Genomic DNA, 26,233 nt, shown 5'->3' with positions numbered 1-26,233 from the left:
TTTGTTGCAGTTCTTGCCCTCCTCTAAAGTCCAAGGGTTACAATAGTCCCGAAATTTACAATTGATTTCTTTGTCCCAAAATATCTCAAATTTAATTTGAAAAGAATTGAAGTGGTAGTTATCAAGACGTTTTAAAAAAAATGTTAATACACGAAGGGCGACAACCAATTGCAGTATGTGACATGAGTTTATTGAGGTGACTTAAAAAATCTGTGATACCAGGATTATGTCTGTCATTAACTTTATCAAAGATTGATTGATTGAATATTGTTTAACGTCCCTCACGAGAATATTTCACTCATATGGAGACATCACCACTGCAGGTGAAGGGCTTCAAAATTTTGGCCTATGCTCGGCGCTTACGTCCTCCGAGCAGGGAGGGATCTTTATCATGCCACACCTGCTGTGACACGTGACCTCGGTTTTTGCGGTCTCATCCGAAGGACCACCCCATTTAGTCGCCTTCTACGATAAGCAAGGGGTACTGAAGACATATTCTAACCCGGATCCCCACGGGGGATCAAAGATAGAATGAGAAGAAAGATTGATTGAATATGGTTTAACGTCCCTCTCGAGAATATTTCACTCATATGGAGAAGAAAAAAAGTCAAGTATTGTTAACATTATACATGTATATAATCAACACATTCCAATAATCATTACAAATTCTATAGATTTAACACAAAAAACGATATATCCTTGATACAAATAGATGTAAGTAATACTAAGAAAATCCTGAATAACAAATTTTCCCCCATGTTAACACCCCCGTCATAATGCCAACTTTGTAGAACGCCATATACCACTGATTTTCACAAACAAGTGGTCAAAATTTATAAAAATGTCAATTACATAAAACCCATCAGTAATCACACCTGTACTGTATTTTGAAAATGGCACGGTGAAGTGTGAAAATCTGGACAAGGTATTCAGGTTAATTGCAAATAATTGCTGAAATATTATGAATCTATATATATATATATATATATATATATATATATATATATATAATTAGATTGTATGGTGTATAAAATGTCACAATGGGAGAATGGGTAGTGACTACAAAATCTAAAAGTAGAAAACAACAAAAACGGATTAATAAAGTTTTACATGTAAATGAATTTGAAATGTCAGCACGACACGATATCAATCTTTTTGATCATCTCTATTGCATTCACTTGTAAAACACACTTGTAATTATCTTTTCATCATATATGAGATGGGTTAGTGTTCGTTATATTTTTCTCTTCCGAAGAGATCGCAACTTTACTCGTACACACTAAGACTGACTATAGCTTCCTCTTTTGTTATTTTGAGAGCATCTGATTCTGGAAAATCAGGCGGTTTAGCATGATAATATTGTACAAAATCCTTTTCAAATTCTCTGAACACCCAGGTCCAATATTTTGAAGATGCCATGTCTGGAGAACCAGATATATCCCATGGTTCTTTCATATGTTTTTTGTATGCTCTATAAGGATGATATTTTTCAGTTTTTGGATCACATTTGCACCAGCTCCCACAAGACCTCCTTATGGCACTCTGAACCTTAAAATTGCAGGATTCGAACACTAATTTCCCAGTTTCTTTCCATGGTATTCCTCCTATACCACTGGGTCTATGTTGTTTGCATGAATGTCTGTCTTCGGATGATGACACGACACATGGCTCATAACACCATGGACAATTCTTGTCACAACGCCAAAGACTTGTCATTATTTTTTCAAAAGGATTAGTGTCCCCCCATTTCATATGTGACATATGCACATCCTTTAATGTACCCAAAAGGGACTTTCTACATGTGTTTAATTGTCGCTCAATATTTTTGAAAAGATTGTCAAAATTTTCCACTTCCAACTCCAAAAGCGTTTGAAACGAATCATTAGATAAGTGGAAGTCTTCCACACTAAGATTTTCTTTGAAACAGTCAATCCAATTCTTCCAATGTGTTGTATTTGCGCCTTTTTTGCTTTTACTCCCTGCAACCGTTGCGCACTCTTGTATAGTATCACATGATCTTTCTAAATATGTCTCAATGCAACGCTGAAATTCTGAAACATGTTTTTCGGTTTTTCTATTGAATACATCGTTAGTGTATTTTTCTATCCATAACTTCACGTAGAATTTCGGATTTCTAATGTAGAAGATGTAATCACTGAAATTATGTTTTTGCGCCAAATCTGTAAGAACTGCTTTTATGAGAGGTTCCTTTCGATTCCCAAAGTCACCGGTTACTTGCTTCCATATTTGGTGTGATAGTTCGTTGAGTACTTTGTTCCTGAGAGCATTTTCTAGATGTTCAGATATCATCGATGTTGCTATCTCTTCATTCGCTGTTTGAAAGTACATACCCACAAACAAGGATTCCACTTCATTTTTATACTTTGCCATTTTCGATCTCAAACTATTGTCAGTCTCATATTTCGTTATATGCTGCTCAAAGTGCTTGATTGCATACCTCTGCACCACCAATACTGTCTTTATCTCCAGTGTTGTTGTTACCATGAATTCATGATCACCACTTTGATGATTATGCTGATGAAAACCCTCTGTTATATACTTCAAAACTTGAATGAATTGAGCGGAGTTGTATTCTACGTCTTCTCTCTGTATTTCCATATATTTCTCTATCTGAGTAAACATTACATCAAGCATGTCCTTTGCTTTCTTGAAGTAATCATTAACTGAAAGAAATTCCTTTATTTTTTCTGGTAGGTACTTCCCTAGCATACATTTCATTTTCTCTACAATGCCAGTTACTTCGATGTCTTTTTCATCCAGATCTTTTGTCTTGATGCAGTCCTTAAGCTTGGGCAAAACTTTTGCGGATGGAACTTTCATGTCTGATATTTTCATATACAGAGCCTTTTGATTTGAGAATTTCTTCCTGATCTCACTGTCGATTTGTGATTTCATCTCTTCTATTTTATTCTGGATAGTATTCTGCGAAACTTCTGGAGCGAGTTCATTGAGCCATTCTTTCCATAGTGATTCAAATTTGTTGTTCACCTCTGTTTTGCTCATTTCATCAGTCTTGTATTTTGCTGACTTTGCAAACTCAATTGCCTTGCTAGTCACTCCTTTTTTAACTAATGAAAATTTCTCATTACTCTGAAAAAGAGTTTCGCATTTCCCCTTTTCGCTTTCAATTTTCGTATCGATTTCAGTTTCTATTTTCTTTGAAATAGCCCTGAGTTCTTCTGTTTTGCGTGCTCGCCAATGTATCATGTAATGACTTAAATCAGACGTATCAAAAAACATTTGCAGTTCTTTGTCGCATTCATCTGTTTTCTCCTGAAGGCTTTCATGAAAACTGGCTCTAATGTTTGTGATGGTACTTTGAAGCTTTTCTGATGTTTCGCTGCATCCTATCCGACCTAATTTGTTTTGAAGATATTGCAACTTCAATTCTTCTAAAGTCCAAACAAAGTTCTGAAATTTCATTTCCAAAGACGTAAACGCTTTCACTTCTAGCGCATTTCTAAAGCTGAATACAAAGTCTTCTGAAAGAATTCCTTTCCAAAGATTTTGTAGATGAAGACTTGTGTTTTGAATATTAAGAAAACATGTTTTATTTTCACAAATGTCACCTAGAATGCATTTAGCGACTTGAACAACCTGTTTGCTATATTCAGGACTTGCAGGGGCCATTGGAGGAATACCTTGCCACAAATCAGGTACATGGATAACATTAGTAACTGGATTAAATGCTATGACATCAGTGAACCGCGTGGTATTTGCCATTTTCTCCTGTTCAGCGATGTATTTTGTCATTTCATCTAAGACAGAAGTAACCTTCTGACTACCTTGAAAAGTGCTCCTCTTTGCATTGGACGCTGACACATTTTGATGAACAAAGACGCAAGATTGTTTAATATTCAATTCCTCATTTGCATTCTTAAGCCTCATCAAGGCATGTACTACAATCTGAAGCACATCTTGCATGTCAGCTATAGTCTCACCCTTTATATTGACGAGTGCAACATCTGCTAGGCCTATGACAAGCGTTGCAAGCTCGTTATCATGATTAAACTTCTCGCCTGCTAACTCTGGAGCTCTCAATCCTTCTGTGTCTATAACCAAAGCATAATCAAACTTGAGACTAGACTGGGATTTGTCAACAGGAATAAGTTGCGCGTAAATTCCCCGTGTGCATCTTCCAGCACTAACAGAAAACTGCAGACCAAACATTGTGTTTAACAGAGTAGATTTTCCAGAACTTTGAATTCCTAAAACTGATATAACATACACTGTTTTATTTTCTCCAATGACCGATCTTATCTCTTTGAATACAGCTTTAATCCAACATTCTGGAACCGACGCCGCATCTCCGTCCATGATCTCGAGTGGATGACCCCAATAAAGAAGTTTGGCAGCAATAAGTGGCATTTTCGCTATGACAAGTTTTGTTTTACTCGATGCACGAATGAACATTACATCATTGCAATACATGAATGACTCGTATATTTGTCCCATTTCTCTGAAAAAATGTTCTAACCCGAACGAAGCCTTAGCCAGATTTTCCTCTGCACTCTTAATTTGAGACTTCATTGTTTCTATTTTCTTTTCGTCGATGCCACTTTGTGATCTCAAAGTTTCATATTCTCTGAAAGCCTGATAAAGATCGTTGGAAAGCTTTGGAATGACATGTCGGGATTGACAATCCATGTGGAATTTCATATATTGCAGAAAATACGTGATGGTTCGCCTATCATCTATATGGCTTGCCAAAACATTTAAAAATTTTACAATTGTATTTTGAGTCTCCAGACCATACATCACTTGCCACAATCTTAGAGTCTTCATCACATGTTGAGGGTGTATGTTTTCCAAAACACTCTTCTTTCCTGAACGAAAATATTGTTTTTGTTCCATACACCAGGTGTGCCATAAATGTTCTCCCTGTAATGGAAGTACTTTGTCTTTTATTTGCTTTCGAAGCGTCACATTTGCTGAGAATTCAACATCTGCAAAAACTGTTGCACTTAAATTCAAGCCAAGTCTCGAGTTTGCATTATCTTCATCTATTGAAACGAATGATGGCAATAACAATTTCTTCCTCTCCAGGCTTTCAGGAAATTTGATTCTCTTTAAAGCTGATATAATTTGCGTGGTAAGGCAATCTTTTAGATCATTTTCATTTAATGTCTTTCCCATATCCAGAGTGGAAAGAAACAATGTGTTTGGATGATTTAAACCCGTTTGTTCTTTGTAAAAATGATGTAAATCCTCTCCATAATGTTCTCCGGGTGACACGTCTTCTTCGTCCTTTTCGTCTTCTTCTTCCCCCTCCTTCCCGTCACTTTCTTCCTCCGTTTCCTCCTCTAGGTTTCCTTCTATGTCTGGAAAGTCTGACATGATTATTGGAACTGATGAACTGCTGTGTACTTGTTTTAGTAGTTCAAGAGATTGTTCATCTTTCAGATTCTTATATTCAGACATGACGACTACAACATCTGAAAGTGTGAGCAACGCTAAAAGCTGGGTCCTAAAATCTTTTGCATCTCCCCGCATATTCAAAATGCATAATGGATGAAGAAATTCTTCCAACTCTTCCCCTGTTTCGGTAGAATTTTCATCATCAGCATTGTTTGTTCTAGGTACGTTCCAAGTAATTTCAACGAGTCCGTTGGAAAATAATCGTTTATTTGATGCCAGGGCACAGTCTCTGTGATAAAAAGTACTATGTTCATTATTCTCTCCCCTTATGAGTTTATTTATTATTCTTGATTTCGATATTGACTTCAAATCTCCAACTCTTATAAAACTAACAGTGTTTAGAGGTTTGGTCAAAACAGAATCCGGACTGTCGTCAATGAAAATATCACGAATTGGCCAAAGTGATATCATCAGTTGATCTCTGGATGTTATATCCTCGTATATGAGAGGAAGAGCAAGTTGACAGGTGGCGATTTTTGAAGCGAGGTTTTTTTTCAAAAATGGATCACAACAATGCCAAAGAGCAAGAAAAACATCCATTGGATTGTGCTTCTTTTTTGAATTCTGCTTCCCTCTCTTTGGTTGGACAGCATTTGCCTTTTTCAAAAAGTCAGACAGAACTTTTTCCCTGAAATTGTAGTTGATGGCTATCGCATGCTGAAATATAGCCCATGGTATATCTTTCAGAGTCTTTGGACTGGTCAACAAAGCATCACTCAGCTTCAAAATATCTTCAGTTGAAAGTTTTTGTGGAAAGAACTTTTCCATTCCAAATGTCTGTATCAAATGATGTAAGGCATCAGAATTGCCGCTATCAGGGCGACTTTCTGGGTTCTTAGAATTTACTGTTTTCATAGTTTCGTCATCAAACAGCTCACAGGGAAATTTGGATATTTCTGCTAACGAATGAATAATTCCATGAGGACAATCTTTTTTGTGTTCTGAATCAATAACATTCTTAATGTTTGAATGAAATATGAAATTGTTTTCCTTCAAAAAGCAAACAAATTTGTTAATTTCGTCCGCAAGTACAATGGAAGCATCATATATCCTATAATTTGTGTCAAGTTTGAAAATCATCCTTAACAACAACCACGCTTCCCGATTAATCCGATTCTTGAGTTTCTTAGCCAGAGAAATTTCTCCTTTTGCATATGATATGAAATCTTCCAGAAGCTCAAATGTGATATTTGTTAGGATCTCCTCTCTCTTGAAGTGATACCCGATGGATATGAAGATGACGAGAAGAAGCAGGGCCTCTCGATATTCATTTCTATCTATCAGCCTCTGAAGGAAATTATGTACGGTGGTTTTGATTTCAGATTTTGCTAATGATTGCACTTTTTCGAGATCAATATCATGGTATACTTGCAGAACACCAATCCCCGGTAAAAGCTCAGATTCTAACAAATTCAACAACTCTTCAACGTTATTCACTTCCCTTTGTGATAACATACCAGGAATGAAATAGTCTGATGCAATCCATGAAGCACCAAACACTGATGATTTCCCGTTGTCAATTTGCAGAATTTTTAATTTGGTAGTGAGAATTTGAAAGCAAATATATTTGGGTGTTTCGTGCTTTGCGCTTTCTTTGAATAATGCCTGAACAAACGGCTCTGAAAAAACATCTACCGCCTTAATAACCATAGGCTTTCCAACTAAAGCCAACTTATGTTCTAAGAACTGTAGTAAATCCCTTAAGGATTCCAGACACCAGCTGGCGGAAGAAGGCGCTGATACGTTTGAATTGAAAGGTTCGACAAAACTCTGCCAAGAATAACTCAACACATGATTATACTGAAGTCCATGAGCAACATGATCCATCCAAATTTGTGCTAAAAAACACGACAACTCCTCTGCGTTAGAGAAATATTTACTATGCTTTCTCACCAAAGACCAAATTCCAATACAATTTTCGAACGAAATTTCCCCCATGTCACTTACAGTCCAGGTCTCTGGATTTTTCATTAACTCTGATTTCCACTCTGTGAAGTAGGACGTATTCTGTGGTCCTCCGAGTTTTCTATGTGCAGTCTCAATTTTATTTTGCAATGTGCACGTTTCATTTCCATTCTCTTCAATCCCTGTACTTCCTGTCTTAGTATCTTTAAACAAATTGTCTGAAATAGCTTTGTTGTGAACTTGTTGGACTAAGTCCTTTGTCGATTCTGCATCATCATCTTTCTGTAATGCGGTTTGGGCGCTAATTGAAAATATCCCACCCACAGTAACGTTTGTTAGATACACGTGTGTCCCGAACATTTTAAAAAAAGATATACAATCGTCCTGTGCTGATTTCTTATCTACATCTTTACCCATTTGTTTTTTTTTCAATATCTTGTAAAGAACGAATAGCTAGGCGTGATAAAGATAAATCGCATACACGTGGTGTCCATTCTCTAATATTGACAACACAAAATGAGGATCTACGATAAAACGTTTGCAGATCACTGGGCGGATTTTTTTCTAAGTCACTTTCATGATTTGCCAAAGCTGTGCTATATCCAAAATTGCTCAAAATATGCCAAAAATTGTCAGCATCTTCTTCCTTTCTAAAATGCACAATTTCATTGCATTCAGAAACATTCCCTAGAGGAAACACTACATGATTTTTGCTTGTTACAACACTACCCTTACATCTTTCAAAATACTTTACATTGTTTGTAACATGAACTCCTCTAAGGCATAAATTCTGTAAAGCAGTGTTCAGTTCCACAGACTCACAGCTGCTCTGGATGCCTTTATAGTCAATGTTTAGTGGTCTTCCTGCCATTTCTTCTTGTGGTTCTTTTTCACTCGGTTGAAGTGTTTTATATGTCACTTGCAAATCTTCATCTATACATAAAAAAGACATTGATGAATAATGAGCCATTTATATAAATCAATAAAGTATTTCAATAAGGCCATAAAAGACTATATGTCTTTCACAGGCACGTGTTGCTTGTTCGTTTAGTCATTGTGATATTTTTCACTCATATTGAGGCGCCATCAGCTGTAGGTAAACTGATTTACGCTCGGGGCCTTAGTAGTTAGGATCCCTCTACGTGCCAACACTGTCATGACAAGGAACATCAGCTTTAATGACCTATCCAAATGACCAGTGACTCTTATTTCAATTGCCGAGCGTTTGGTGAAAGGACTGTCATTACCTATAATTACGTCTTAATTCAACGTGATCATATCAAAATCGCGGATCAAACTTACGACCGACCGAACGTTCTAATCACTCACCAACCGTAAACAGTTTTCGCTGAGGTTCCCTTAGATAAGACCGGTACATTTTAAACACTCAGAAACATATAGTTTTCTGTCTTGTACTAAGTGAGGCTTCCGTTATATTTGCGGACGAGTTTAACAATTTTGTAAGGATTCACCCCCAAAAGTCGATTATTTTATGTGTTACGTAAATGATTATTCTAACGGTCCAGGTCACGTATGTCGTAATTGCTAGGTTTGTTCGTTATTTAGCTTATTAAAAACTATGACTCAAACAATCGTTCTTAGACTACTAACTGCATGACAATAATATACCTACAATCATCTTACGATATTGTAGAATATTAGCCTTTTCCCACTTAAAGTACTGAAAGGATAAGATTGTAACATCACGTATGGAAGTCATTTAATGTTTTCAACTGTGAATGATTTTAAACATATTCAATTTGCCTGCATTACATCAATCTTAACAACGTTCCACAACTTGACTAAATAATTTATTTAAATTCATTAGTTTAAATTATTGCGACGCGTTGCCAGAAAAACAAAGGTAATCAACAAAAACAATAAGATACATTATGATTGGTTTGCTGTCGAATTGTTCTTTACTCATAGCAAGACGTCACTGGCAGTAGATGAAATAACACCCATTAGACCTATGCTTAGGGCTGTAGCAGTGAGGTTCCAACACCTACCATGAGGCGGGAGCTCCGTTTTAAGTTCATAAACGAAAGACCCGTGATTCCCACCACCTAGAGGTTAGAGCGTTCGCCCCGCATGCGGAAGGCCGGGATTCGAATCCCAGCCGCGACAGTCCTAAGTTGTTAAAACAGGTAGTGACAGTTCCATCACCAAACGCTCGGCATCAGGTGTGAATGTCACGGGTCCTCGGAGATTACCTTAACAACAGATGTCCAGTGTCACAGTAGGTGTGACACGCTAAGGCGCCAAGTAAAGGTCTAGAGTTGACGCCCTTCATCGTTCTTGGTGACGTTTCCATATGAGCGAAAATTTCTCAACAGAGACGTTAAACAAGATACAATTCAATCCATTTCTAAATACCAAATGCTTGGCGGAGGAGCAATCACTGCCTATCTTTACCTCTCAAGTTAGACGCGTTATGACACGAGCGGGACTTGAAGTCACGACCTCCCGATTACAAATTAAACCATCTACCATTAAGCTACCACAGCATGTAGTAATTCAGAATGAAACACATTCAGAATTCAAGAATCAAATCAAACAACGCGGAGATAAGTGAAATTTAGACTATAAGTATGATAATTGATCTTTTTATTTTTGAGTTTATTCTGCTTATTGATTGATTGATTGAATATTGTTTAACCGCCCTCTCCAGAATATTTCACTCATATGGAGACGTCACCATTTGCCGGTGAAGGGCTGCAAAATGTATGCCTATGCTCGGCACTTATGACCTTTGAACAGGGAGGGATCTTTATCGTGTCACACCTGCTGTGAAACAGGGCCTCGGGTTTTTTTTTTTGGCGGTATCATCAGAAGGACCGCCCCATTTAGTCGCCTCTTACAATAAGCAAGGGGTACTGAGGACCTATTCTCACCCGGATTATTCTGCTTAGAAGCAGGCTACTGACAAACAAGTTGATGATGCAGGGGTTCCAACATTCTTGTTTAAAATCAGCATTTCGCAAATTCTATGATCGTTATAACGAGCTAGTTTTTTAATACAACCTACCATTGGATCAAAGGCTGTCTGACGTGTTTCATACAGATTGTTAGACATTTCTTGGCACATTTGACTACGGATGACTCCGTTTACCTGATCAAGATATAGTGCTCATGGCGAGTGTGACCGATCGACAGGGGATGCTTACTCCTCCTAGGCACATGATCCCACCTTTGGTGTGTTCAGGGATCCGTGTTTCAACTCTCTATTTTGTATTGCTTATAGGATGGTGAAGATAACGAACAGTGATCAATCTCATAACTCCTATAAGCAATACAAAATAGATAGTTGGGCAAACACGGACCCCTGGACACACCCGAGGTGGGATCATGTGCCTAGGAGGAGTAAGCATCTCCTGTTGACCGGTCACACCCGCCGTGAGCCCAATATCCTTATCAGGTAAACGGAGTTATGACATTAATCACTGTTCGTTATCCTTACATTCATTCTTATATTGATTCGATATAATGTAGATTCTATAATTTGCGCGATCATTAGATGTAGCGAAATGACTCGTAGGCATAAAATTGCGAGAATCTACATTCGTGAGTGAACTGGTTCCGTTCATGCATTTCAATGAAAATGTGATAACAGCTGCATTTAAATTAATTGATATTTGCGTTTTCTATTAAAACTGTCAAAAGAAAACTGAACGAATGAAACATTTTAGTTGGTCATTAAATATGAATATCAATGGCGAACGTACGTCTTTGTAAACTGCACTCACACATTTGTCAATTGTATCGTAATCGACGAATGTGGTCAATACCTTCTGAAGCCATGTGGGAATTAAATCACCAGCTTTGGTCACTTCAACAAAATTACAATGTACAATAGTAAGATGTAACGTTAGCAAACAAGAATCATAAATAACCATGAAACACTGATTGGTTAATAAATCCGAGATACGTTTATATATATATATATATATATATATATATATATATATATATATATATATGACACTGTTGCATCAACTGACACGATATGTGGGAAAACCTGATATGCTTCCCCTTGATTTTACTGTGTCATTACCTAACATGGTATTCTCTTTACGGCAAGTGGTCAACTTAATCGCACTGAAAATATATTCATACCACGGGTGGTTTAACCTATGCACATTAAGCTTATTTTTAATTCCATGTCGACTGTCAACATCCCTTACTCTGAAACTTTGAAAACAATTATGGTCAACTAAATGTTTCCTGTAGAGTTTCTCATTTCACAAATTTCGATGTCAAAATCATGGAACAGTATTTGCTGTGCAAACTTCAAGGAGAAAAAGGTTTCAAGATAAAAACCGAAACAGTGTGTAAAATTCTGTTTTAATAAAATGTACCGCTAACTTGGTGGTGTCTGTGTAAGCCTTCAAATGACAATAAAATGTCACGCTAACTTGGTATTGTCTGTGTAAGCCTTCAAATGACAATAAAATGTCCCACTAACTTGGTGGCATCCGTTAAGTCTTCATATGACATTTCGTAATAAACACCAGTCTTACCTTTAAACAGATTTAGCCGTGACTCTTAGAGGAACTGTTCCTACTTTGTGCATAGTTGTATTCAGTTGGACATAAATTACGGTCTGGTAAAAGCTGTAAATATTAAACTTACATTAAGTCATATTTAAAAAAAATTGTATTTCCAAGCAATTCAGCACAAGTCCCAAAATAGCTTTACTTAAAATCATTGTCCTTTTTGTATATAAATATCTAACATTTACCTTTAGAATCTGCGTAGAAATAATGCATTATATAACATCTAGCTTCAATATCATGAGATAGAATGTAATATGTGTATCATGGAAGTCATCATTTGGAATATTGCTAAATAATATTAGTTATGGGAAGTTGACGATGGGGAAGCTGCAATCATCCCCTCTATCATAAAGTTGATTTGTTAGTTTGCCATTAATATTTCTTTTCAACAAATTTTTTGAATATAAAGCAGAAGTGTAACATTTTGATGTTCTAAGAATCGAAAAAAGTTACGATGGGATCCAACCTATAATTATTTACCTTTTAGAATACCGTAGTTCGCATCATTGTCGTGTAGCATTCAATTATTTTACAGGCTATCCTTTGAAGGAGATTGGTGGAATATTCATCTGCAAAAAAAAAAAGATTTATGATATAAGGTTTTTTACAACTTTGCCAGTGTTTTTCTTTTTTATTTTGCAATGAAGTATTAGAAGGATAACCTTGCGTACAAAGTAACAGTAGATGTTGAAGTTATTCCAACATAATTGTATTTGTTATCTACTTCTGGTGAAAACTGCAGGAATTAATCTAATAGATAAGGGTCATATGACATAAATGTACTACCTCTGCAGCATACATGAATGTGCGAAGTCATTTCCAAACTATCGTGAATTTATTCACATTAAAATAATATGTTCACACAGGCTCTTCAGAAATTTGTCAAATGTTCATGCATACAGAGACAAAAAACGATGCTAAATTTTAGTTGCATGCAAAGTGAAGATAATGAACAGTGATCAATCTCATAACTCCTATAAGCAATACAAAATAGATAGTTTGGGCAGACACGGACCCCTTGACACACCAGAGGTGGGATCAGGTGCCTAGGAGGAGTAAGCATCCCCTGTTGACCGGTCACACCCGCCGTGAGCCCTATATCTTGATCAGGTAAACGGAGTTATACACAGTCAAATTCAATGTGCCAAGAACGGCTTAACATGTGAGAGCTAGATTCACTTCAGTCATAATCAAATTCATCGTGCTTCATTGGACTGTTAGTCACCGAGGGTCTCTACAGCCCAGTAGCTAAGTACTTTGTTACTAGCTTGAAAATACGGATGTATATTTAATTGCTGTTATAAAATTTAGAAATTCATTTCAAAATTAAGGATTAACTCCCTCATGCATAGCTCTTATCCTTGGACGAATTTGGCTCCACTTGTTTGGCACGCTGTTTTTGGCTATATTTAGATCTAAAACTTCATAGTTATTTCGGATTTCAAACATTTCGGTTGAGCATCACTGAAGAGACATTGTTTGTCGAAATGCGCATCTGGTGCATCAAAATTGGTACCGTATAAGTTTTACATTGAATGAGCAGATCACAAACCACTGTAAAGTTTGTTGATATAACAGTTTGAATTCTTCATCCAAAAGTAAAACACATTTTTCATTTACATTGCAAATCATATTAATAGAAAAAAAATTGTATATAAATTAGAATCAACTCTGCAAATGAATCTGTAAATGCATACCTGTTTAGACTTCAACTTCGCCAGTTTTGAAGTGCAAATACGACATTCGATTATTTATACTTGTGTGTAAGAATAGACGTATGCTTTCCCTAATTCTGCTGACTAATGGTGAGGCTTTCACAGTTTACAGGCTGTCTTAACAGCATTTTTTCAGGTATCTAAAACAAAATCAAGATATTATTATTCAAATGAATTTTAATTGGATATAGATAACGTCATGTCTGTTACTGGATTTATTGTATGTGTTATGTTAATAATACATGCGTATTGTACTAGTATTTCTAAATGGCACAGATTTGTCATGCTTTGTTTCAATTCCGTATTAAGTTTCTTAACATCACGCCACAGGACACTAGTTTTGCACAATTGCTGCACCACAACACCTTTACATAGAATGCAAAACTTTCTAGATACTAAATTTATTGCATGATTAGGTGAATTGAAAGCAATTTAAAGTCCTAGATATCGGAGGAAAAGAACTGTACAACACATGGACCGCTTTGTTATTCACCTGAAATCAAATCAGTGTTCTGTTCATCTATCTCTGTCTGATGTAAACATTGCCATGACACTGTCAATAACTTTTAATTTAGGATTGAAAGGGCTTTAACATTTGGTAGAAGTAATTGTATGGACATGACCATTCAAATGGTATCATGACCATAGATAATATGAACTTATATTTTAACTTTATCTAACTTTTGATAGACTTATACATTGTATGAAATTGAAATTGTGGTTTTATTGGGTTGTAGATCACTTCGGCTTTAAGCTTGTCAATTATGACACCCTTCTTACATCATTTAGAGCGGAAATAATAACTGGATATTTTTTTCATCAAAATTAATTTACAATGCAAACTTAAGAATAAAAGTCTACATCATGTACATGTTAGAAAATTGTTCAAATCACAATAAAAATATGTAGAAGTATTAATACTACTAGTATATAGATATGTTCATATTTCTACAATAGAGTAAGATAAAAAGAATCAGTTTCAAATACACAATCAAGTTGATATAGGTTACCAATAATGTTTATACATTTACCTATGTATATCCCATACTAAAAGTAGTGGTCGCCAGCTAGCAGTATACCAAAGCTTAATGAAAGTTGAAGATAACGAACAGGAATCAATCTCATAACTCCTATAAGCAATACAAAATAAAGAGTTGGGCAAACACGGACCGCCGGACACACCAGATGTGGAATCAGGTACCTAGGAGGAGTAAGCATCCCCTGTCGACCGGTCACACCCGCCGTAAATACCAAGAAAAAGTGAATAACAAACATAGATCAATCTCATCGTTATTCTCCACTCTGCAATCAATGTTGATTATGTTGACATATACACCATTGCATTATCAGATATTTAAAAAAAACATTAACTTGTTTCTTAGCGATTATTGTATGACTTCACTGCTTGTTTCGACAATAAAATGATGGGAATAAAAGCCAATATCTTCTTTTTTCCAAAAAAATCGAATTCATATTTTTCAATAGATGTGATACAAGAAACATAAATACGATACACTGTAATTATTATTGAATTATTAAAATTTGAAATTAAAAGAAATCCCCTTAGATGTAAAACTTATACGGTACCAATTTTGATGCACCAGATGTGCATTTCGACAAATAATGTCTCCTCAGTGATGCTCAACCGAAATGTTTGAAATCCGAAATGACAAATGACATATTGTACTTCAAGTTTGATTATTCAAAGCACGCATGATTATGATTTTTCATACAGATAGTTTTAAACTGTATTTTTAAAACCCTCATTCATTATTCGATATGCCTTTCATTTTCCTTATCCTATGTTTTTTAATATCAAATATGATGTAAATATATAACGATTGAGATTAATTCATGAAACCAATACACAATAGGCCACAGTTTTTGTAAATATAACCAAAGGTTATTAATTCGATCATTTGTTTTAAATCATCATATTTTGTATTTCCACATTGTACAGTAAAGTGAGAAGATAACGAATAATGATCAATCTCATAACTCCTATAAGCAATACAAAATAGATTTGGACAAACACGAACCCCAGGACACACCAGAGGTGGGATCAGGTTACTGGATGAGTAAGCACTCCCTGTCGACCGGTCACAACCGCAGTGAGCCCTATATCTTGTTGAGGTAAACGAAGTAATCCGTAAGCAAGTCTGCTACAGAATTGGAGCAATTTTGTCTACCGGGGAATTACAACTTTGTTAATGGTCAATTTATTTAGTCAAGCGTCAGATAACCCCCTGTTAACCACAATAACAAGCATCGGCTTTCATGATTTACTCGAGCATTGTGCCTAAGCTGATAAGGTTCACGATGCTCAAATACACGCGAGATATCGAGCTTGCAGGCAGTCGTTCACCCAATTGACATAAGTATAACCAACAATTTTTACTTCAAGAAATTCGCGTGGATGTCTGGTTGATGTATAAAAACAGCAATTCGTATTTCACCAATCACTTTTCACAATAATAGCCAGAGCTGGCCGAATTCAAACCCAATGCTGAGCCAGTTTGTTTAATACTACAGTTGTAGGACCCAATGCCACACCAAAACAATCAATATTTTGTATTGACTATAACTCTGGTAAACTCTGCAATTATTCCCTATATGCCACTACAACCACTCATGCAGTCAGTGCAGAGGGAAACATCCTAGAATCAATTGCAGGAATTAAACCCCTAAAATTTGGGGTCACACTGACTCGGAGTGACTTCCATTATATTTTAATACCCCCAAAGAATCTGTAAGGTTAACAACATGCACAGTTCCTACTAGGCAGTTTTACTTGTGGTTTTCGACTTCAGTATTTGGGTCCTACAAGGGGGAGGGGTAAAAATGTCTCAAGTCTTCATTCCAACTTATCAGTAGCACGCATAGAAATCAACTACACTGGTGCTTAATCGGCGGGCTGACCTCCCACCCCTGAAGATCTGCTGTTGCATTACATTGCTTACTGTCATTATTAGTTTACGTATAGGACCATTTGCTTGCACTTGCTTATCAACATAAATTTAGTGCTTCCGAGATACTACTGGCATTCATTATCACAAAACCTCTACATGGTGTCAAGCAGACGTAAGGTATGAACTATTTGTAGTATGCCTCCGATACATATACTAATTATTTAAAATTGTTCATGCCTTAACATCAATATGTCATCCCGTTTCGAATCATGTCTTTTCCTACGCCCCGCATGCGGAAGGTCGGGCTTCAAATCCAGACATCGACAGACCGAAGTCGTTAAAACATGTAGTGAAAATTCCATCACCAAACGCTCAGCATCAGGTTTGATTGTCGCGAGTCCTCGGAGATGACCTTAGAAATGGATGTCTCGTGTCACAGTAGGTGTTGCACGCTAAAGAACCCTTCCCTCTCAATGGCCGTAAGCGCCCAACAAAGGCTTATGTTTAAGCCTGTCACTGGTCTTAGTGACGTCTCCATTTGAGTGGAACATTTGAGAGAGAGAGAGAGAGAGAGAGGGGGGGGGGGGGAGAGACGTTAAACGACATAATCGATCAATATTTTGCAACAGTGCTTTCTTGGCCTTTTTATGGTTGTTCAAGTTCTGTAGTTTGTTTGCTTTTCGGCAGTTTTTCTAAACCAACAAGTTAATTTTTATGTATCATTACATGGATCCAAGACCAACCATAACACAAGCCTGTAGTTGGTCTTAATATCTAACTTCAGGACGCAGAGTTCTGTCCAACACTATCAATTGAGGCATGTTTGCAGCTTAGCCCCCACCCCACCCCACCCACATTACTAATCATTTGCATGTTCATGCGATGGTACAATTATGACACATTTTAAGTTCCAGACGTCTTATAAGTTCCTTCAATCTTGCACAGTCAGGGATAGACAGGGGCGGATCCAGGAATTGTGGTTACGGGGGGCAACTATATGAGGCCGGGCGTCTGGGGGCCGTCTTGATCCCCCTTATGGGAATCCAGGGGGCGGAAGCTTCTGGATTTTACAGATTTTATAGGCCTTGAAATATGTCTCCTATTTAGTCATTTGTACTATTATCTATCATTTTTAATAAGATAAATTAATATAATGAGGCAAATTATAACGCTTTTTGGAAAAAATTAAGTTCTCCCAATAAAGTAATTCAAGAAATCAATTACTCCGGGAGTGGAAGAAATTATTGCTTATGTTATTGTTTAGTACATTTTTCTAAACAGGAGACCACGATTTACCTTAAATGTGAAAATGTTAGGGGTAGGGGGGAGCGCCGACTGCGCCCCCTTTAAATCCGTCACTGATAGATATTAACTATTCATTTGAGCCTTCACTATATCTGTTTCACTCTCACTGAGATTGGTAAGAAACAGAACTCTATAAACTCTGTAAAGGTAGTAGAGGGACAGAAAAGCACAGGACAAACTGTCACAATAATGAATTTCTTTATGCCATATTTAGCACTTTCAGTTCATTATTAGATATTTTAACAAAAATATTAACTTGTTTCTTAGCGATTATTATATTACTTCACTGCTTATTTCGACAATAAAATGATGGGAATAAAAGCCAATATCTTCTTTTTTCCAAAAAATCGAATTCATATTTTTCAATAGATGTGATAAAAGAAATATAAATACGATACACTGTAATTATTATTGAATTATTAAAATTTGAAATTAAAAGAAATCCTCTTAGATGTAAAACTTATACGGTACCAATTTTGATGCACCAGATGCGCATTTCGACAAATGATGTCTCTTCAGTGATCATCTGATGCTCAACCGAAATGTTTGAAATCCGAAATAACTATGAAGTTTTATAGCTAAATATAGCCAAAAAACAGTGTGCCAAAAAGGTGGAGCCAAATTCGTCCAAGGATAATATATAACATTTTATATATACATTTTCTTAAACTTTATTTATATGAAAATCCATATTTTCTTACTACCTAACAATTTGTCCTACCATCATAAAATTTCTAATAGTGACTTTTTATCCATGGTCATTTTGTCCGAGACGTTTTGTCCTGTGACTTTCTAACCTACATGCTTGAATTAAACTACACTTGTATACTACAGAAACTTAAAATAAACTTACAACTTTGGACTTTTTTTTAAAATCTAATAAACAATGTATCTGCGCAGTGTTTTTCGTTTCGAATTTTTACTGATAATTACTATTACGATACAAAAATTTTAGTGTCTGATTAACCTTACCTGTGGATACTGTTTGCAAATCTTTATATCTTGATTGAAAGAGGTGGGGGGGGGAATAATTCAGCTTATACACTAATACAAGTTTTGATACAGATATCATTGCTCACTCATTCTGTAATGCGATAGAATAGGAAACGAAAATACAATTTCGTAGAAACGCTCGATCAATATTTTAAATACTTGTTCATTCAAAACATTTTCAGAAAATCGTTTAAATCACCCACGACAGACAACGTTAATGTCCTGTGTAGTCAGCACGATATTGTGTAACAGACTTAACCAATAAAATGATTTTTATATTGATTGTTGGAAGTCTAAATCTCCATGCAGAGAAAACATTTTACCAAAAAAAGTCAGACCTTTTTATATTGAATTGATTATATATAAAAAGAAAGACAAGATGTTGTTAATCCTGTGTGTTTGACCATATATTCGAGCAGAAAAAAATCATGCATGTGCAATGATAGAAAGTGTGATCCAAAGAAATTAATTTGAGAAATAATGTACTGTTAACCAACGCAAAGGAACCCTCCTTCTCTCCAAAAGGACATCCTGAAAGTGAACGATTTCATGTCCCAACCGGTGCGCGGAAAGCCGGTAGGGTGATAATTTTACAGGTGTAATGTCTGATAAAAGACCTTTGTATTCATGTCGATGTGATACCTGCATCTGGTCAGTCATTTCGATATAAACGTTGATCGGTACTGACTCCGATACTGATAAATTTATATATTATTTATTACATTATTTATTATGCAAGGTGAAAATAACGAACAGTGATCAATCTCATAACTCCTACAAGCAATACAAAATAGATATTGGGCAAACACGGACCCCTGGACACACCAGAGGTTAATTATACATTACATTATTTATTTATTGCTTACTCCTCCTAGGCACCTGATCCCACCTCTGGTGTGTCCAGGGGTCCGTGTTTGCCCAACTATCTATTTTGTATTGCTTGTAAGAGTTATGAGATTGATCACTGTTCGTTATCTTCACCTTGCATGTAGCAATATTCCATTATCACGTGCATATGGTATTTATATCTCTCAACTGATTAGATATGGAAGAGCTTGTTCTGCGTATAGTCAGTTTTTAAATCGAGGCAAGCTACTGGCAAACAAGTTGATGGTACAGGGGTTTCAACAATCTCGATTGAAGTCAGTATTTCGCAAATTCTAAGGTCGTTATAACGATTTAGTTCGTGAATACAACCTATCATTGGATCAAATGCAGTCTGACGTGTTTCATAAAATTTATACACCGTTTTAAAAAATACAAAATACAATATGTAAAAATCTAAGTGAGGTTAATTCAATTTAACATTTCTTTTGAATGTGAGATAAATTGAGATTATACTCTTACATTTGATTTAGATAATGAGGTATACTTTTGAGATTTCCTTAGGCGAATGAAGATAGCTTCGGGATCATTTGAGAACAGTGGAATGCTATGAGGCAAATATGTGAGAATTTATCGAATAATTTAAAATTGTTTTCGAATTATTTAAGAACATTCTTGAGATTGTCGAGAAATACAATTACATTTGATCGAGATGAAATGATGAAACATATTTCTAACATTTTATCCGAGGAATGAGAGTTCTGTTGGGTTAATGGTTTTTAATGTTTCTCTGAGTGGTGTTGTGTGGTAACATTGTGTTGAGGAAAAACCAAATACTCGTCTTCTTAGATGGCATTTAATAAAAAGGTGCATATATCACTGCAAAATGCGTTCATTTCATTAATTTAACATTGCCATTATTCTATAAATCATTTTTGCCATAAGGATCGAACTAAATCGAACAAAAATATGGACTACTATAAAACATTTTAATTTTTCCATTTCAGGAAAAATATTTCATAAGGAAATCCCCATCTTAAATACTAATATAGCATACATCTATACATCTAATTGTTTAGAAAAGTGTTTCAAGCTTCCAATATTTTATTCTTTCCTTTACTTAGCAATTGCAGCAAATCATTGGACATTTTGTTTTGATATATTAATAGTACTATCATAACTTGTATATCCATAAAGCATCATAACAAGCTAAGTCTAGGGATTTTCGGTACTTTCAGTACTTTGATTTATTTTGGAATTGTCTTTCATACCATCAACGAAAAGCATAATCTAAGCGGCATTGTGTAGGTGCATTGCCCAGTGTTTTTCTATTTAGTATTATGATACAAACATTCAAGACGCTGGTTAACCTTTGTTTTGATATTGTGTGACAATCGTTAATTTGATTAATTAATTGAAAATATTCAAAGAAAAGTGTGAGAGGAAAATAATCCAGCTTATACACCAACAAAAGTTTTGATACAGAACTCATTCCTCACTCATACTGTTATACGATATAGTAGAAAACGAAAATGCAATTTCGTAGAAACACTCGATCAATATTTTAAATGCGAGATCATTCAAAACATTTTCAGAAATTCGTTTCAATCACTCAAGACACACATAGTTAATGTCCTGTGTAGTCAGCACAATATTGTTTATAAAGGGAATTTGCATATGATAATTATTATTGAATTATTAAAATTTGAAATTAAAAGAAATCCTCACAGATAATATAACATTTTACATATACACTTTCCTAAACTTTATTAATATGAAAATCCATCCTTTCTTACTAACTGTGACTTTTTGTCCTATAACAATTTGTCCCACTATCATAAAATTTCTAATTTTTAAAAAAAATCTAAGTGACAATGTATCTGCACAGTGTTTTTCTTTTTGAATTTTTACTGACAATTACTATTACGATACAAAAATTTTAGTGTCTGATTAACCTTACCTCAGGATACTGTTTGGAAATCTTTATATCTTGATTGAAAGAGGTGGGAGGAAAATAATTCAGCTTATACACTAACACAAGTTTTGATACAGATCTCATTGCTCACTCATCCTGTTATACGATAGAATAGAAAACGAAAATATAATTTCGTAGAAACGCTCGATCGGTATTTTAAATACTTGTTCATTCAAAACATTTTCAGAAAATCGTTTAAATCACCCAATACACACATCGTTAGTGCCCTATGTAGTCAGCACAATATTGTGTAACAGACTTAACCAATAAAATGATTTTCTATATTGATTATTGGAAGTCTAAATCTCCATGCAGAGAAAAAAAATGTTACCAAAAAAGTTAGACCTTTTTATATTGAATTGATTATATATATAAAAAAAAAAGAAAGACAAGATGTTGTTTATTATTGTGCGTTTGACCATACATTCGAGCAGGAAAAAAATCACGCATGTGCAATGTTAGAAAGTGTCATCCAAAGAAATTAATTTGAGAACACGTAGACAGAATACAAAATATAATATATCTATAGAAGTTGCTGTAGAGAACAAGAAATAATTAATCAATAAATAACATTTTCTTGCAATTAATGAACCAATAATTGAAATGATTTTGTAAGACTATTTCGATTTCACAAGCTTTGGAATAATACGTCCCTGTACAATTATTCACTAAAACAAATCAACATGAATATCAAAAGTACTGGAAAATTGATACACAAAAAAGTAATAAGTAAAATTTGCTTTACCTGAAAACTGGACAGGAGACGGACAAGTTTTCGACTTTAATGCTTGACGTCCGAGGGAAAAGTGACTGGATGATTCAAGATAGCGTCCCCTCCCCAGGCGATTAGTTTATCTTATCAAAGAGAACTACGGTATTGTTAGTACATGTCTCACACCTTGAAGAAAATATTTTTGCCCATACCAAATCCCGTGGTATACCCCGAGTTCAAGCTTCATGGTTAGGTAATCATGCCATTGTACATGTAGGTGAGATTATCATACCGATAATTATCAATGGTTGTTAACAATCAAGAAAGAGGGTCATGCTTTCTAAATGCCGTGTTTCAGTGATAAGAACTGGCATGGAACGTTGGATATTAAAAAACCCACAAAAGTATGGATGGCTTGGGCGACCAACAAAAACAAAAACAGGAGATCAGAGTGAGGCATGCTGATAGAGCGATCTCTCTCTCTCTCTCTCTCTCTCTCTCTCTCTCTCTCTCTCTCTGAGATGTATCTGCTATGCCCCATACTTCATGAAAATAGAAAAAGATGTGTACTCAATATCTTGTGTTCGGGTTTCAGTCACAAGGTGACACATCCAACAATCTAATTCGTCATTTGAAACAAATCTAAAAGACACAGGGGGGGGGGGGGGGGGGGGGGGTTATATCACTCTATCAGCATATCCGCTATTTTGTTGTTGGTCACCCAAGATCATTATCAGAAATGATATCTTTTATTTAAACTATATTTTATTCACAAAGTGAATGGGATCGGGTAGCAGGCATAGCCTATTTAAGCCCTCTCCCTACAACAAGGTCAAGTGTGAAATGGAAATACAATGCAAACACATATACAAATAAATAACATATACACCAGAGATCAGTCACATGAATGTGCACATATATATAAATAGCAATAGATAGACTAAGAAAAATTTCGATATATGATATCTTTGAAACGCATGAATTATTTTCTATATACATGTAGTTCAAGTAAGTGCTTAACTTAAATCAATTTGAAAAGACATGGCGGACACTCTTGAAACATGGGTGAAGATATACTGAATGTGTACAAATAACACGATCTGATTCTGTTTGTATTTCGGCTCATCGAAATAGTCTCCGTTTGCAAGATCATTTTCAGAAATGATATCTAGAAAACGCATGAGTGTTTTTTTCTAATAGGCCCAAAGGTGTACGTTCTCAACTTAAAACAAGTTAAAAAGACATGGCAGACAGTCTTAAAACATTAAGGATGAATGCTACACCAGCGTTTGAAAGGGATGAAGAGTGATAGATATGTGCAGCAATATTTTAAAATAAAAAACTTTTCAAATTTTCATTATCTATTCAAAAATAGCTGTGGGTTTAGTAGAAAGCAATCTCCAAACAAAATATAAGGGAGAAAAAACAAACAAAAAAGAATCAAACTGGTCTCGAAGCCGCAATCTATAGTTAAGGAGTCTACACCCCCTTAATTTAGCAGTCTACGTGCTAACCTATTGATCTACTCGGCTAGGCAATGCTGTTTGAAATGAGTAGACAAATATTGCTGATATCTAGATTTTCATCCATCTTTTAAAAGGAAGTCAGCCATTATGACGATGTAGAATACATCCTTAAAATATTTTGATTGTGTAGAAAAACCCTATTAATTCTTGAAAACTACACACCTGGCTGGTATATACAGGTAAACTCCCCTTGAGGGCACTAATTATCAAACCGAGCCAGTGCATAAATGACGATCATCTTGATTGAGGGATAAAAAATACTGAAGAGTTATATAATACTTTTCTCTCGCCACTCGATTTGATCCCTCGCTTCACGCGACACCAAATATCTTGGTACTCGAGAAAAGTTTACCAATATGTACTTGAAATTGACATTAAAGGGCGCAGTTTACTTAGGGATTATACTTATAACGCGAAGAAACAGGTAAATGGCCCACGGGGAAATTACGTTTTCTCAACAAATTAATCTAAAATATATCACCTTCCTTGTGTATTGGGATTAAAATCCTCGGTACCTGAGGGTTTGAACATTTTGACACTCTTTCATATATTTGATCACCCGAACCTTAATTTTGATTATTTCCCAGGTTGTTTTCTGTTTGGTCTTATTTTTGAGTATGTTTCCACACCTTGAGTCAGCCGTAATGACAACACAGTTCAACAGACAGAAACGTTAATCTAACAACACACAAATAAAAGTAAATAAAAGATTCAATGATGATACAAAATGATAAGGGAAAATCTTGTCTCTGAATATAAAGTGCATGTATATGTAATGATAATAAATAAACCAACCCCCAACCAAGGATAGTGACAAGTTTTCCTACCCAACTTATACGGGGAGGGGGGAGGCCTAAGAAAATGAAAACTCTATTTAAACTAGTTCTAATTGTAACGGGGACCGTTACATATGTTCCCCAAACATCCCCCAATTAAAAAATGATGTTTTTGTGAATCTATAGAAAAAAATCATTTTATTTTAGCCTTTAATTACATGTAGTAAGTTCAATATGGTCATTTCAGTACCCAAAAAATGAAAGAAAGCGTTGCACGCGCATACACGCGCACGCGTGTATGATTCCGAATTTTTGTTGATGTCGTTCAACAGGCATGTGTATCATATACCCACAGTGTGAATTTCATAACGTTTCCACCAAATACAAGGAAGTTATAGCGATTTTAAAATCGTCCAATCAGAATTCAGCACACGTGCATGCACGTGCTGAGCAGTAATTCTAACCACAGCAATTTGTAAGGAGTACCAAGATACATCTAAACCCCTAATATGAATAGAATTTGATGAAAAACAAAAACGTTATCGTCCTTTAAAAATTGAACATTTAAAAAACGTTGCACGCGCATGCGCGTGTGCGTTGGCATTTTTTGTTACACCAACATATAGATACACATATTGTCTACATATGCTGTGAATATCATCTCATTCGCTTCATAAATAAGATAGTTACAAACGTTTTAGCATTATCCAATCAAAATGAAGCGCACGTGCATGCGCGTGCAAATTGGTAATTTTGACTATGTAAATCAGTTAAGGGTCTCAATATCTACCTATGATATGAATTTCAAGCCATTTCAATGAACAACAAAAAAGTTAGACTGATTCCAAAGTTAGCGTACAAATTTTGTAATGCACGTGCACGCGCATGCGTGCGCGTGCTGGCAAAATAACTATTATTTTTCATATGTACAAATGATATACTATCATCCTATTTAGGTTTTATATCGCTTCCCTCAATATTCTGATTTTCCATTTTTTGTACCAAAATTGCAATGCACGTGCGCGCGCGTGCATGCACGTGCAAACAAAATGACTATCACTATGCACATCTACAAACGCTATACTATCATCCTGGAAAGTTTCATATCGATCCCTTTTGTAGTTTCTGAGAACACTACCGGACAAAAAAGTACCGGAGAAAAAGAATAATAACTAGAAACTCATTACTAGTAATGAGTAGGTCTTCCGTTAGACCACTTCCGGTAAAGAGTTTTCTGATCCTACAAAAACCATTCAAATATATCAGAAAATGTACTTTAACAATAAATGAGAAGTGTATTATCGAATTTTTTACTCATTTCTTGTAACTTCCGGTAATGACCGGAAGTACTATTCAGATGCGTTTTCCTATAAATGACAGCGACTCTTTACTATCTATATTTCCTGAAAATTTCACGTCTCTATCTGAAAGAGTTCTCAACAAAAAGAAGTAGACTAAAGAAAGAAAAAGTAGTAGTTTACTACCGACCGGAAGTCAATTTTGAAAAACAAAATTATCAAAACTTTAGAAGTTGATACTTTTATTATGGCATGTGAAAATCATATGAAAGACTTCAAATATAAGCGAGATTTATGGG

At 35.5% G+C, this 26,233-nt stretch overlaps 1 protein-coding gene across 6 annotated transcripts; it reads right to left on the bottom strand.

Annotated features, from left to right (window-relative positions):
- Positions 1 to 349: 349 nt before the first annotated feature.
- LOC125661520 (interferon-induced very large GTPase 1-like) lies at positions 350 to 22,734 on the bottom strand. Of its 6 annotated transcripts, none has more exons than XM_056146393.1 (5): positions 22,368 to 22,734; positions 13,598 to 13,755; positions 12,381 to 12,469; positions 11,865 to 11,957; positions 350 to 8,277 (listed from the first exon to the last, which is right to left on the bottom strand). In XM_056146393.1, the coding sequence occupies exon 5, from the start codon at positions 7,759 to 7,761 to the stop codon at positions 1,267 to 1,269; it is 6,495 nt and encodes a 2,164-aa protein (XP_056002368.1). In that variant the 5' UTR covers positions 7,762 to 8,277; positions 11,865 to 11,957; positions 12,381 to 12,469; positions 13,598 to 13,755; positions 22,368 to 22,734; the 3' UTR covers positions 350 to 1,266. The 6 variants fall into 6 exon arrangements, 3 of the variants coding, with proteins under 3 accessions (XP_056002368.1, XP_048749508.2, XP_056002367.1); XM_048893551.2 differs by lacking the exon at positions 22,368 to 22,734 and adding an exon at positions 21,608 to 21,808; XM_056146392.1 differs by lacking the exon at positions 22,368 to 22,734 and adding an exon at positions 18,802 to 19,102.
- Between the last annotated feature and the right edge of the window lie 3,499 nt (positions 22,735 to 26,233).

Source organism: Ostrea edulis, chromosome 8 (genome assembly GCF_947568905.1).
Source record: "Ostrea edulis chromosome 8, xbOstEdul1.1, whole genome shotgun sequence".
Lineage (NCBI taxonomy): Eukaryota > Metazoa > Mollusca > Bivalvia > Ostreida > Ostreidae > Ostrea > Ostrea edulis.
The sequence above is the reverse complement of the archived record's forward strand: the minus strand, read 5'-3'. Positions and strand labels throughout refer to the sequence as shown.